The sequence below is a fragment of the Schistocerca gregaria genome, chromosome X (genome assembly GCF_023897955.1).
Source record: "Schistocerca gregaria isolate iqSchGreg1 chromosome X, iqSchGreg1.2, whole genome shotgun sequence".
NCBI lineage: Eukaryota > Metazoa > Arthropoda > Insecta > Orthoptera > Acrididae > Schistocerca > Schistocerca gregaria.
The window spans coordinates 485,022,219-485,034,328 of NC_064931.1; the positions used below are offsets into that span (position 1 = coordinate 485,022,219).

General features: G+C 37.3%; 1 protein-coding gene across 1 annotated transcript in view; it reads left to right on the forward strand.

Annotated features, from left to right (window-relative positions):
* Positions 1 to 11,058, forward strand: part of LOC126297561 (transforming growth factor-beta receptor-associated protein 1-like) — a 151,085-nt gene extending 140,027 nt beyond the window's left edge. The window contains exons 13-15 of the mRNA XM_049988493.1: positions 6,985 to 7,147; positions 7,372 to 7,478; positions 8,018 to 11,058. Coding sequence (XP_049844450.1) covers positions 6,985 to 7,147; positions 7,372 to 7,478; positions 8,018 to 8,162 — 415 coding nt within the window. The 3' untranslated portion in view covers positions 8,163 to 11,058. The remainder of the gene's footprint in view (positions 1 to 6,984; positions 7,148 to 7,371; positions 7,479 to 8,017) is intronic.
* Positions 11,059 to 12,110: the final 1,052 nt, after the last annotated feature.

Sequence of the window (12,110 nt, forward strand, 5' to 3'; positions counted from 1 at the left end):
GCCACACATCAGTAGCCATGCAACCCACTGCTGAGATAAACAGTGCTTCACTGCCACAGGCCAGCAGTTTAGCTCACACCAAGGATGCCAGACAGTTATGCATAGGGTTGGATTATTGACAGTGACTTGGTTGTTGTTCAGGGCTCTGATGAATTGTATACTTGAATTTGTCGTGCATTTTCATTGTGGATGTCGGTTGTGGACTGGATGGAATAATTGGCTGGTATTGAAAGACAGATCAGTCATTGTTAAGAGATCAACTAGAGGTGGAATTGTGTTTGTATGAATTTGTAATGGTCAAAATACAAAATTGTTGACAAGTTGCTTCGAACACTGTTGTGCAATAGAAGTTCCAGAGTGCATCACCATGGATCCAGTTTTTGCAGTATCTTGAGAAGAAAGGGAAACATTTTGAGAAGCAAAAGAAACAGTTAGAGAAGATAAGTGAATGTTACAAGAAGCAAACTGCACATTTTCCAAAGACAGCACCAAGAGCAACTACATGCATTACTGCCATTCCTGCAACAGCACCAACTAGTACAAGTGTTCCCCAGAAGTTTGTCCATGCAACCAACAGAGCTACCACCATTATCCAGATCCTTCCTGGAAGATAAGGAGGACTGGGACAGTTAAGAGAAATGGCTTCCTCACCATCTTCAAGGGTACCAGGTATTGGACCCATAAGCTCAAAAATCTCTCTCTCTTACTCCATTCTCAAAATCTACAGCTCATACAGAATTTCTCTCCACTCATCAATCTGTTAGCTCTGACATTTGATAAAATTTTTAACCTTTCGTGTAGTCATTACCATGTTCAGACTCATGTGATGGCTTCCTGCTTGCAACTATATTCCTGACATAGAAATAAATTCTATTGTCCATACATCATCAATCTAAAAGGATTAAGTTAGGTTGTGATTTAACATGTCATGGCTATTAGAAATCTTAAGCAGGTTCTCTTATATAGGACATAGTTGTCCAGATTTGCTCATGACCCAGAGATCTGGTGAAATACACTTAAGCTTTCTATCCCCTCATTAGCAGAAGTCCTCCAGACTACTACTGCTTTTGAAATGATGCACTTGGTTAACTTGTCTCTACCAGTGTGTCCCAGTCCATACGAAGTTACTGGCATTCAACTGACATCTTGTATGCCAGCACAACCCCAGTCACATGTCCCCAGATGTCAAAAGTTCCCTCCCTTTACAGGCAAAAAACATGAACCACTGTCTGATGGACATGGCAGTTAAGGAAATACTATTGTACTTCCCAGCATTGGAGTGTACATCCAGTTTTTCTAAATCTTTTTCTAAGACCACCGCAAATCCCAATGCCTATACTGCATCAAAACCTGTCTAGGTTGACACGGTGGAAGCTTGTAAAGGCAAACCACGAGCCCATGACGTTGACATGCCACTGGATGTCCATGCTATTACACCAATGATGTGTCCAGAATCAGATACTCCTGTGCTTCCCCCCCCCCCCCCCCCCCCCCTCTGCATCTTGAAATTAACAAGCAGCAGGTGCATTTCCAGAGTGCAGTCATTTCTCTCATTAATCTCAAGATGTAGAATTGACATGGTTTGCTCACTACAGTGGTACACACCTCTTAAGCTTGTTGCATATCACAAACAAACCATTGTCATGCAAGGCATGATTGTTGCACAAGTGACATACCAAAAGGTCCGAGGCTCCTTGGATCTGATACTTATTGAAACCCCAGCAGCTGCAGATATGTTTGGACTAGATGCATTTTTGCTCTTTGGTTTCTATATCTCGGACCTTATTAACTTGGTGTCTGACATCATTCCACAAAAAAAAAAAAAAAAAAAAAAAAAAAAAAAAAAAAAAATATTTAAGAGAGCTGTTGAAAATATGCATTCCTTTTTGAATCTTGGTTGGGCTCCACTAATGATGCCCTAGCCCTAAATTGGAGATTACTGTGGATTTGAGAAAAAACACACAATAATCTCTAAATTTCTTTCTGTGGGAGCAGAACTCTTCAAGCTTAAACCTATTCTTAAAGCTGAACTTTACCGCTTCCAGGCATTTGAAGTAATTGAATCCATCACCGCTAGCTCTTGGGCTACACTTGTCATGGTGATAAGGTCAGAAAAACTTTGGGTAGATTGCACCTATGTGGTGATTTTAAGGCCACCATTAATATTCAAGCCATCATCAATTCATACCATATCCTGTGGCATGAGGAGCTGCATCCAGAGTTGGAATCCGGGAAATACTTTACTGTGGTACAGGCAGATGCTTACCTACAACTTCTGTTGGACTTAATGTCTCATCTTATTGTTCTGAGTGCACCTTTTGAATTATGTCACTATCCATGCTGTGCAAACTATTGGATAACACTATTGTCTGAGGCAAACAGATTATCAGAGACATTCAAAAAATCTTAACATTATGGGTTTTTTTTTAATCTGCAGGCTGCTGTCTTTCACTGTAGCCTACAACTGTGTGTGTGTGTGTGTGTGTGTGTGTGTGTGTGTGTGTGTGTGTGTGTGTGTTTTTGTTTTTGTTGGTTGGAGTGGGGGTTACAAAACTGCATTGAATACCTAAACAATTTCCTCGTGAAATAAGTCATTACACTGACAGGTCATCATGTCATCATCTCAGTGTTGTCGACTACATAAAATGGTCTACCAGCTCTTTACAGCTGCAGTCCATTTTGGAGAAGGTTAAGTTTTATGACAAACTGATCCCCAGCGGAGCTCAGATCGCATACCCATTAAATCAACTTCAATGAAAAGAAGTTAATTTTGAATAGCTTGCAGTGTGTAAGCAAACTTTCCAAGCACCGAAATAAGGCTGTGGACTCTGCTGTGCTTAGTACCTTTCATGTCAAATCCCCCCCCCCCCCCCTTCCCCCCGCTGTGACTGCAGTGGGTATGTCAGAGTACAGCATCAGTGCTATTATTTTTCATTGCTGTGTAAATGGCATTGGACATCCAATCACGTTCATCTCCACAACTTTAATAGAGGCACAACACAAATGAACTCAGATTGAGTCACTTGGTATAATGTTTGCTGTCACTAAGTTTTGGCAGTAAATTAGTGGCCCCTGTTTTCAATGCTTCAGACCCCAAAGCTGTTGTGATGACTTTTGGTCTATGCAACAACCTATCTGAATGCGTGGGTCCGAGATTACAACATTGGGACTTATATTTAAGCATCTACTACTAAGAGACTCACTATCACAGTACTGCACAGTATGCAAATGCAAACATATTATTGTTCCTTCCATGTGGGTCCTATGCATCATTCAATGAGAAAGAGATCTTGTACCTCTGCATAAAAGAGTAATTCTGATAAATCCATGATGATTTTCTACTTGCTGCAACAACAGGTGCCAAAGCAGTACAGGCTTTACCCCTTTGTATCAACAGTTTTAATCTCTGTACGACATGGGTGGTTTGCATGCATACTATTGTCAGCGCCTGCACATCCATTCTTCATCAATCAACATCATTTTTGAAGGCTTTATAGCCTACTGTGCCCCAGCAGAAAGTTTTGCAGCTGTTAAATCCATCCCACTGTGACACTGTGCATACTGGTCTGCTGTCATCTCTACTGGCCTGCTACCTATGATGATTTGGAAGTCATAGTTCACAACTGGCCCCATTGCACTGCACATGAGGCCACACTGCTGCCTCAGTGTTTGGCACCACGGTGCTACAAATTCAGCCATGGAAACGTTATCTGTCTGAACTTAGCTGGAACATTCTTCAAACACATGACTGACCATCGCTGAAGCTATTTCAAATTTTCCATGTGTAATCCCAATGTTGTCTACAACCATTGAAGCTATATTGAAGGTGCTAGTCAAAATACTCTCCATTGAAGCTCTTCCCAAAGTCATCATCTCAAGCAATGGACCATAATTTACTTCAAAGAAATTCCAGGAATTCTACCAACGCAGTGGCATTCCATCCTCAAAGTAATGGAGAGGCTGAAGATGTCGTCGTCATCATCATCATCATCATCATCATCGTTGTCTTCATGGGTTGGGCGTTTTGACCTGTTTCGCCTCAGAACTAATCATGCCATCTTTTTAATAGATGTTCAGTGCTCCTCTTGCCAGTTTGGTTATGTTGTGTTGCCAATTTAGTTATTCTATCATTAGACATATGTTCAACATGATCTTTCCAGTTCAGATGATATTTTTCAGTTGTGTTTGTAACATTTAGTTCTTCTCTAATAATGGCATTTCTTTTATGGTCCAGCAATGAATATCCTGCTACAAAGCACAGGAGCTTCGTCGCTGATAATTCGATTCATTGCAGTTGATTAGATGTTAGGTTCTAACATTCACTGCCATACAGAAGCACAGGCTATGCTGTTTCTGGAAAGAGTTTAATGTTTCTTTATATTTTGATGTACATTGCATAGTTCCACAATAATGTCTGAATCTGGCCAGTTTGCGCTCTACATTATCTGAGTTGGGAAGTTTTAAAGCTGCATCATAAATATTTAAATCCTATTTAAATCCTATTTAAATCCTATTACTTGTTCAGTTATTTTTGCATCTATAACAATTTTGGCTCTTGTGAGTTTGTCCTTGAAATCGCATCACTTTTGTTCCATCTGTTGATTTTCTCAGTCAGTATTTAGCAGCAATTTGACTCAATTTGTCTACTGAAATTTGAACCTTATCTTCAGATTTTCCAATTATAATCTAATCATCAGCAAATAGCATCATCATACAACTAAAATTGTCACTTCTTAATGTTTCATTTAATCAATGTAAACATTAAAAAGAGTGGAGGACAGTGGGTGGCCTTGTCTGACTTCTTGATTGATATTGGCAGATTCCGTCCCATTTTGGACAGTATGGATCCTTATATTATTATTATATAATGACTGAATTGCTGTAATCAAATACGCTGCAACTCCCAATTTCTTAAGTGATTTCCATAGCATTTACCTTGTCAAACATCTTTTCATAGTCATTAAAAACATGGTAAGTCAGCAATCTAAATTCCAAACAATTTTATTGGCTGAGATCCAGCAACCGTACGTTATTTTGTTACAGGATGTGTATATAGCCACGTTAGTTGCACAAAATGTTTGTCAAAATATTGCTTGTTACTATTCTGATGCAGAGTACCCTATGCAGTCGAAACCATGGTCAGTTTGACAAAAATTTTGTGCAACTGATGTTGCTATATATACAACCTGTAGCAATCTAAATTCCCTTATTTTCTCAGTTACTTGTGCCAAAGTGAAAAGACAACCAAAACATGATTTACCTGTTCGAAAACCGTGTTGCACCTCTAACATATGCACTTCGATTATTGGTACAGATCTCTTGTTTATAATTTCAGCATACAGTTTGTGGCAGGAATTTAGTAGACTTATTCCTTGATAATTTATGCATTGTAATTTATTGCCTTTCCTGTAAATAGGGCATACCAAAGCTTCATTCCATTCGTTTGGCACATGTCTGTTCAGCCAGCAAACGTTCATAAAATTTAAGAGTCTATGCTTTGGATGATCAGATCCATATATAATCAGCTCCGTGTTTATACTATAACTGCCAGGTGACCTTTTTTTTTATCACATTTTGCAGCTCTTCCATTGTTATCAGATATTATCAGAGCCAGTTGACTTTTTCTGTTTTGTTTGTTTGACCACATTTTGTAGTTCTTCCATTGTTACCAGATCTACAGAGTTGCTAGTATTGGTGGTTATTTCTGCCTGTCCTTCATTATCAGTCCATAGACATCTGAAGTATTTTAACTTTTCCTTTTGGATATAACATTTAATATTAAAGTATCTCATTCTTGTTTATTCAAGTGCTTCATAATTTTGAGAGGTATGTTTTGTCTTCCTTGAATATTGTGTTTTATATCACTCAAGTATCAGTCCCAAGTCAGAGGGTTCTTATGATGGGCAACAGAGTGGTTATGTAAGGGCTCAATTTTTACTGATTGGGCTACAGAAACTTAAAAAGGAATATTCTGATGGAATATGAAGATAGCTGAGAGAAACCACAGAAAATGTTTCCCAGAAGTGAGGTGAATGTGCACTGTGGTTAGGTTAACTGAGTTGGTCACGAGAGAGAGAGAGAGAGAGAGAGAGAGAGAGAGAGAGAGAGAGAGAGAGAGACTCATGTCTCGTCATGGCAAAATTATAGTTTCATGAATTGAGCAAAAGTGTGTTGAGTGCACTGTGCAATGATCACAGCAAGTGGATGTAATTTTCTTCATGTCTGTGTTATTCAATAAACTCTCCACATCCAAGGAATCATACCAAATAGCACACTTGTAAGGGAACTCTGCTAGTTGGGTGCTGTTTAGCACTGCCAGACATCTTTAGTAAATACTACACATGACTTAGTGACCACTGCTTGACATCACTGAACATTCTATTTCCCTGGGAGTAAGCCCAGATTGTGAGGATGGTACAAACCTCAATTTTAAAACATAACCCAACTAAAAGTGAGTTACATACCAATGGGTGTGGATGGCTGTTGAACGCTTGCCCTGGTATGTGGAGCTCTGTTTGAGTTAACATGTATACCCCTAGATGATCTTGGGACTGAGATGGATACTTTTAAATTTTCTGTCACAATGACGTGTGTTGCTGATGAGTGAAAACTCCAAAACCAACTAGAGAATGCGTAAATAAAAATTTTGCTCATAAAAGTGGCATAATTTTTCTTGTAGAGTAAAATTAAGTGATATTTTGGAGTTAAAAAGTAAGGTAGTTATATTTGGGTAAAAAATGAAGTTGATGTCTTTATCTTGGTGATTAATAAGGTTAAGACATATTGATCATCAATATATAAGCCTTTTGTGACCTCAACAAGATAGCAAAAGTTTATTAGAACCTTTGCTATACCAAATGATATTTGCGATGAGAATGTTAGGTTACTCAATCTGTAAATGGAGTATCAGTATGTCATGCATTCTATTAAAATTTGCCGTTGAACTCATAATCCACTTATCTTTTTATAATCTAATACTTTTAGGTCTCCAAAGAGGGAAGAATTTGCAGTTAATGCAATAGAATTGTTGTGTACAAGAGCTGTTGACTTCGATGCTACCCAGGTTTTACAGACAATCCCATCTGCATGGTCTATTGCTGGTGTTGAAATGTTTCTTACATCCAGCATAAGAGGTTCTATGCACAAGGTTAGTTTTTACTCTATCCCCTATCTCTCTCTCTCTCTCTATCCCCTATCTCTCTCTCTCTCTCTCTCTCTCTCTCTCTCTCTCTCTCTCTCTCTCTCTCTCTCTCTCTCTGTGTGTGTGTGTGTGTGTGTGTGTGTGTGTGTGTGTGTGTGTGTGTGTGTGGTTTTATTTCAAAAGCAAACTTTTCAAAAGCTAACTAAAAATATTTTGGTTTTTTCTTCTAGTATCGCATGAGAAAGGTGGAATCGTCACTAGCACGTGGTGAAAATTTATGTAAAGCATTTGCAAGATATGATGTAGAACGAACATCATGTGTATTGCAGGAGACAAGGTGAGTAATAATGTTTCCTGAAATGCTAAAAAATATACATTTGCTTGACTTTTCATCATCATAAATTTTAATTGCAGTATACTTGTTACTTATTAGCCAACCAATGTACTACTTTATTTCATATTGTGTAAACCATAATTATTAGACAACTTTGATCATGCAGTAGAACAACAAAATATTTAGAAATGTTAAAGGATGGCAGAGATACATTTAATATTCACATACGTAAATATCTGTAGCCCAAATTTTACACCCGTCTTTGAACCCTGTGTTTACATCATAAAACTGTTGTGGAATTACTCTACACAGAAGTACCATATGTCAACAGATGGATATTAGTTTTGGTTCCTCCTAATGTATCTCTTCTTTTGTGTGTTACAAAGTACTGTTGTGATTATAAATGCCACAGATTACAGTGAATAGAGGCTTTTAGTTAAGTAGATATGAGCCAAAAACCTTGCATAAAATTTGTACAAAAAATTAACTTATTGATATTGTTATTTCTTACAATTCAGAGTAACAAATACTTTGTTTTGCAGTTACTGTTGTGTGTGTAAGAAACCATTCACAGACAGTACTTTTGCGAGACATCCAGACAGTGTTCTTACTCACATTTCATGTGATAGAAAAGATAATGATAGTTCTATCACAAGCAAGCATCATAATATCCTCGAAAGCAGATGACTTCTGTGTGTGTTAGAAGCCCTGCAGTAAGCATACCTAGTCAGTGCAACTGTATATGTCAAGATGTTTTTTTGTAAGTATCCTCTGTAATTGTACCAGAGCTGTTATTCAAGATGCACTTTATATCTTATACTATTACTGCATTTTTATCTGTTAATACAGTGTTAGTACGTATATTACATCTACTGCTATGAAAATGAAAAGTCGTAGTACTTTATATGTAGGAGATTTGATAAAGTGAGAATTGAGAAACACAATTCACCCTACTGTAAATGTGAATTTTTGTTTGTTTATGTTGACAGCAATGTTGTTGTTATAAGAGGTTTCTCTTAGTTTATTCATTGGTTTCTGTGGACTTAAGAGATGTGCTCATCTGCCAGCAAGATGTCATTTCATTTTATGAGTTAATATATTTCTGATATATTTGTTTAATTGGACTTCAGCATTAGCTTATTTTATTTTTTGAAAAAAATAGTATTTTTGAATGTGGTCTGATCTATTAATACATAGACTCCTGTAACCATTATGTAACTGGCAAGGATGCACGCCAGGCAATCTAAACATTGAGATATGTTACAGTTTTCTTTGTTTTTTTGTGGTGAAGATAGATATGTTGCAAATTGAGTATATTATCTTTTCCAGTATTACTGGAATATGTTTTGCTCAAGTGTTTTGTATTATGGGATGTAACTTTGGCCAAGAGAAGTGGACTTGTGATGTTTTTTGTCTCATAATGGCAAAAAGCCATTAATTGGCACTTTCTTCAGAGTAAAATTGTTATTTTAAATGTGACATAATTGATACAAAGAAATGTATGGACATTGTATTAGAAGCTTGTGATTTCCACCATAGATACTCAGTAAGCTCACCAGACAAAAACGTTAATCACTTAGTGTGTCGAAGTCAGCATGTGAAGAGTCATCCTCTAAAGAAAGTGTACCGCGGAACAATGTCATAGAGGTTTACCAGTATGTAGCAGACATAGCCTACTAATCTATATGGGATTCACATCAGACTTGCAGCCAAAATACTATCATGGTGGACTGGGACTGATTGTCGTAAAATGAAATCATGGTGAACTGGGACTGATTGTCGTAAAATGAAATCGTGGTGAACTGGGACTGATTGGTTGTATTCTGGTTTGAGGCTAAAAATCTTTGCAATGAGCTGGAAGTATGTGCAGGACATCAACACAAATCCTTCTCAACCTTTTTGTGAGCAAACACACTGTATGAAGTCACCATGTATGAACATTTGAAACATTGTTTTGAGCAAGAGGCCTTTGCTCTCTTCCACCAACAGTGTTGCTTCTTTTGCAGTGGGTGAAGATATAGCAACAATGATGTGGATGACTGAAATTGTATTTGTTCAAATGAATCACTCTTTTGCCTATATCTCAACTGTATTTGACATTGTGTTCATCACAACTCAAGAGTAGCCTGTGTTTGCTACATATTGGTAAACTGCTCAGTTAGCAAAAATGTTTCTTTCTAGATATCTTGAATCTGAATTACAACACAAAGCTCCCAGACAACCAGGTTTTCTTGTTTGTACATTATCTTAATGAGGACTGCAAAGTTTGATTAACAGTGGACGTCAGGTCGTATAATAAAATGTCATGTCAGAACATACCTAGTGTATATCAAATGGAGTCAAACACACCAACCTCTCAGGTTTTCATGGTTTGATTGATTGGTGGTGTGCTTCTGGACATTTAGCTAAGTTGTTTACATTTTATGCACAATAAATAAACATGTCAGAAAACCTAATAAACAGGGATGGAGGTTTCAGTTTAAATAAAGCTTGGGGTCAGGAACTCAATTTATTAAGATCTCACCATGTGTCACATCAGCTGTAGCTGGGAAATGCTGAGATAATGTGCATTTCACAGAACACATCAGAGGGTTTAGTGGGCAACATTAACAAACTCGGCTGTAAACAGCCACATGAGACCAACAAAAGTTCAGTCTGGTTGGAGTCCATGCTGTGAGTACACCCAAATTGGACAATTCGAAGCACCTGGTTGTCGAAATATTGCACATAAGCTGGAAACAACAACTTGACTGAACACCCAGAAGCACAATATTAACTAACACCAACTGTCAATATAATGGAAAGGGATGCCAACAGCTGAAACGTCACGATTCTGTAGAATAATGTCTTTATATTGTTGGGACAGTGGATGACATGACTCCTTAGTTCTTTGCCTAGATCTGATGTTAACCTATTTTCACTGCACTTATGTATGTGAAATCTCCATTATTTCATTCACACTTGCACAGTAAATATCTATTGCCATAACTAGTTTAGACTATGTATGTCAACTTAAAATAGGCCCAAAACCAAAGGAAGTCTATGGTAAACATGTATCATGTAGATTTTTACTGTTTTATAATGGAAACTGATGTGTAATTTTGTGCTTTTATGCAGTATTGGAAAACTAGTATTGTGTGTTACTATACATGTAACTTTCCTGAAACAGCACTAAGTAGCAGTAATAGGAGGTTCTCTTTTATGAATATTAGCCCCATGTGGGTGAAGAGTAACCTTATCTGTCAGTTGGTGTGAAGCAGTAGTAGTATGAGGACATTTGTGATTATGAGAGACATGGTGTATAAGCTGAAAAGCGCATTAGTTGTGATTTGAGGTACACATTTATTTATGTTGTTTCTGAGACTTCCTTTATCTCTAGGGGTATAAGAAGACAATTTATGTTAAACTTGTTTTCACTATAAATAAAATATCACTTGCTATGTTCTTTCTTTGCCAATCATAGCAAACAGGAACAAGTACTTACTTATATTAAGATGTGGATTTTGTACTTCTTAAACTTTGCTTGCCCCCACCTCTCCACAGCCCTTGGACACATGTTTTATGAGAGGTGAGTGTTTTTTTCTGATAGACAGTCCTAATTATTGAAAAAGGAATCTTATTTAAATTTTACTATACATAGCCTATTAAAAAGTCCACGTATGTCTAAATAAAATCGTAAATAAACATACTGCAAAGCAATCTTCATCACAGTGTTTTAGCACTAACAGACAGAAGGGGAAAAATAATGTAAAACAACCCTATATTTGACTGTTAGAAGAAAATAAGATGCAAAGGATAAAGTAAAAGGATACTGTTATGAACACTTGTATAAATTTTCACAGTTAATATTTTAGGGTTGATGTCTCACTGTGTTTTTAAGACTTATTCTGTTGGTTTCAGTCCCCTAAAGTGTGTAGAATTTATAACATAAGCTTTGTCGAAAACATTCATTGTAGGTTTTGTTTAGTCTTAGGTTGGTTGATTTCTGGGAGGGGCTTTGTTTTATCTTACATAAATGTGACTGCTATCATATAGGCTAGTTACTTTAATTCTGAGACTATCTCATGACTTTTCAGGAGGTGGACAGTTATCCATAACCTAACTTTCACTGTTCAGAACTGGGATATGTGGCATGATGCTGATATTTTGTGCAGTGTGAACGAAATTGCCATTTGAGGGCTGTTGTCATTATGTAATATGACATCCATTGTGAACAACCTGAAAGTTACAAACCATGTCTCCCTTTGGGCAAAGCCTGTATGGCACGAGGAACACTGAGCAGTGGTGGCACATCTGAAATTTTGGAACTATGTGCCAAATATCACGAATGGCAACCTTGCAGTCTGGCTTACCTGTGAGTGTTGTGGCACGTTTGTTGAACATTGATACCTTATAGGTCCAGGAATATGTACCATCGATATGATACTGAGTCACAGGTGTTTTTGATTTGCATGTAGGCATTGTATTATTAAGATGAAGGTGACCAGTTTTTGTCTGGCGAGCTTTTTATTTAATGTGCTATCTGAAATATCTCCTTACAAAAACTTCAGTTACAATTGTGCAGTCATTATTCTTCAGTATTAAACTACCCACAAAACAGGAAAATGTTCACAGAATATAATTATTTAGTTGTTG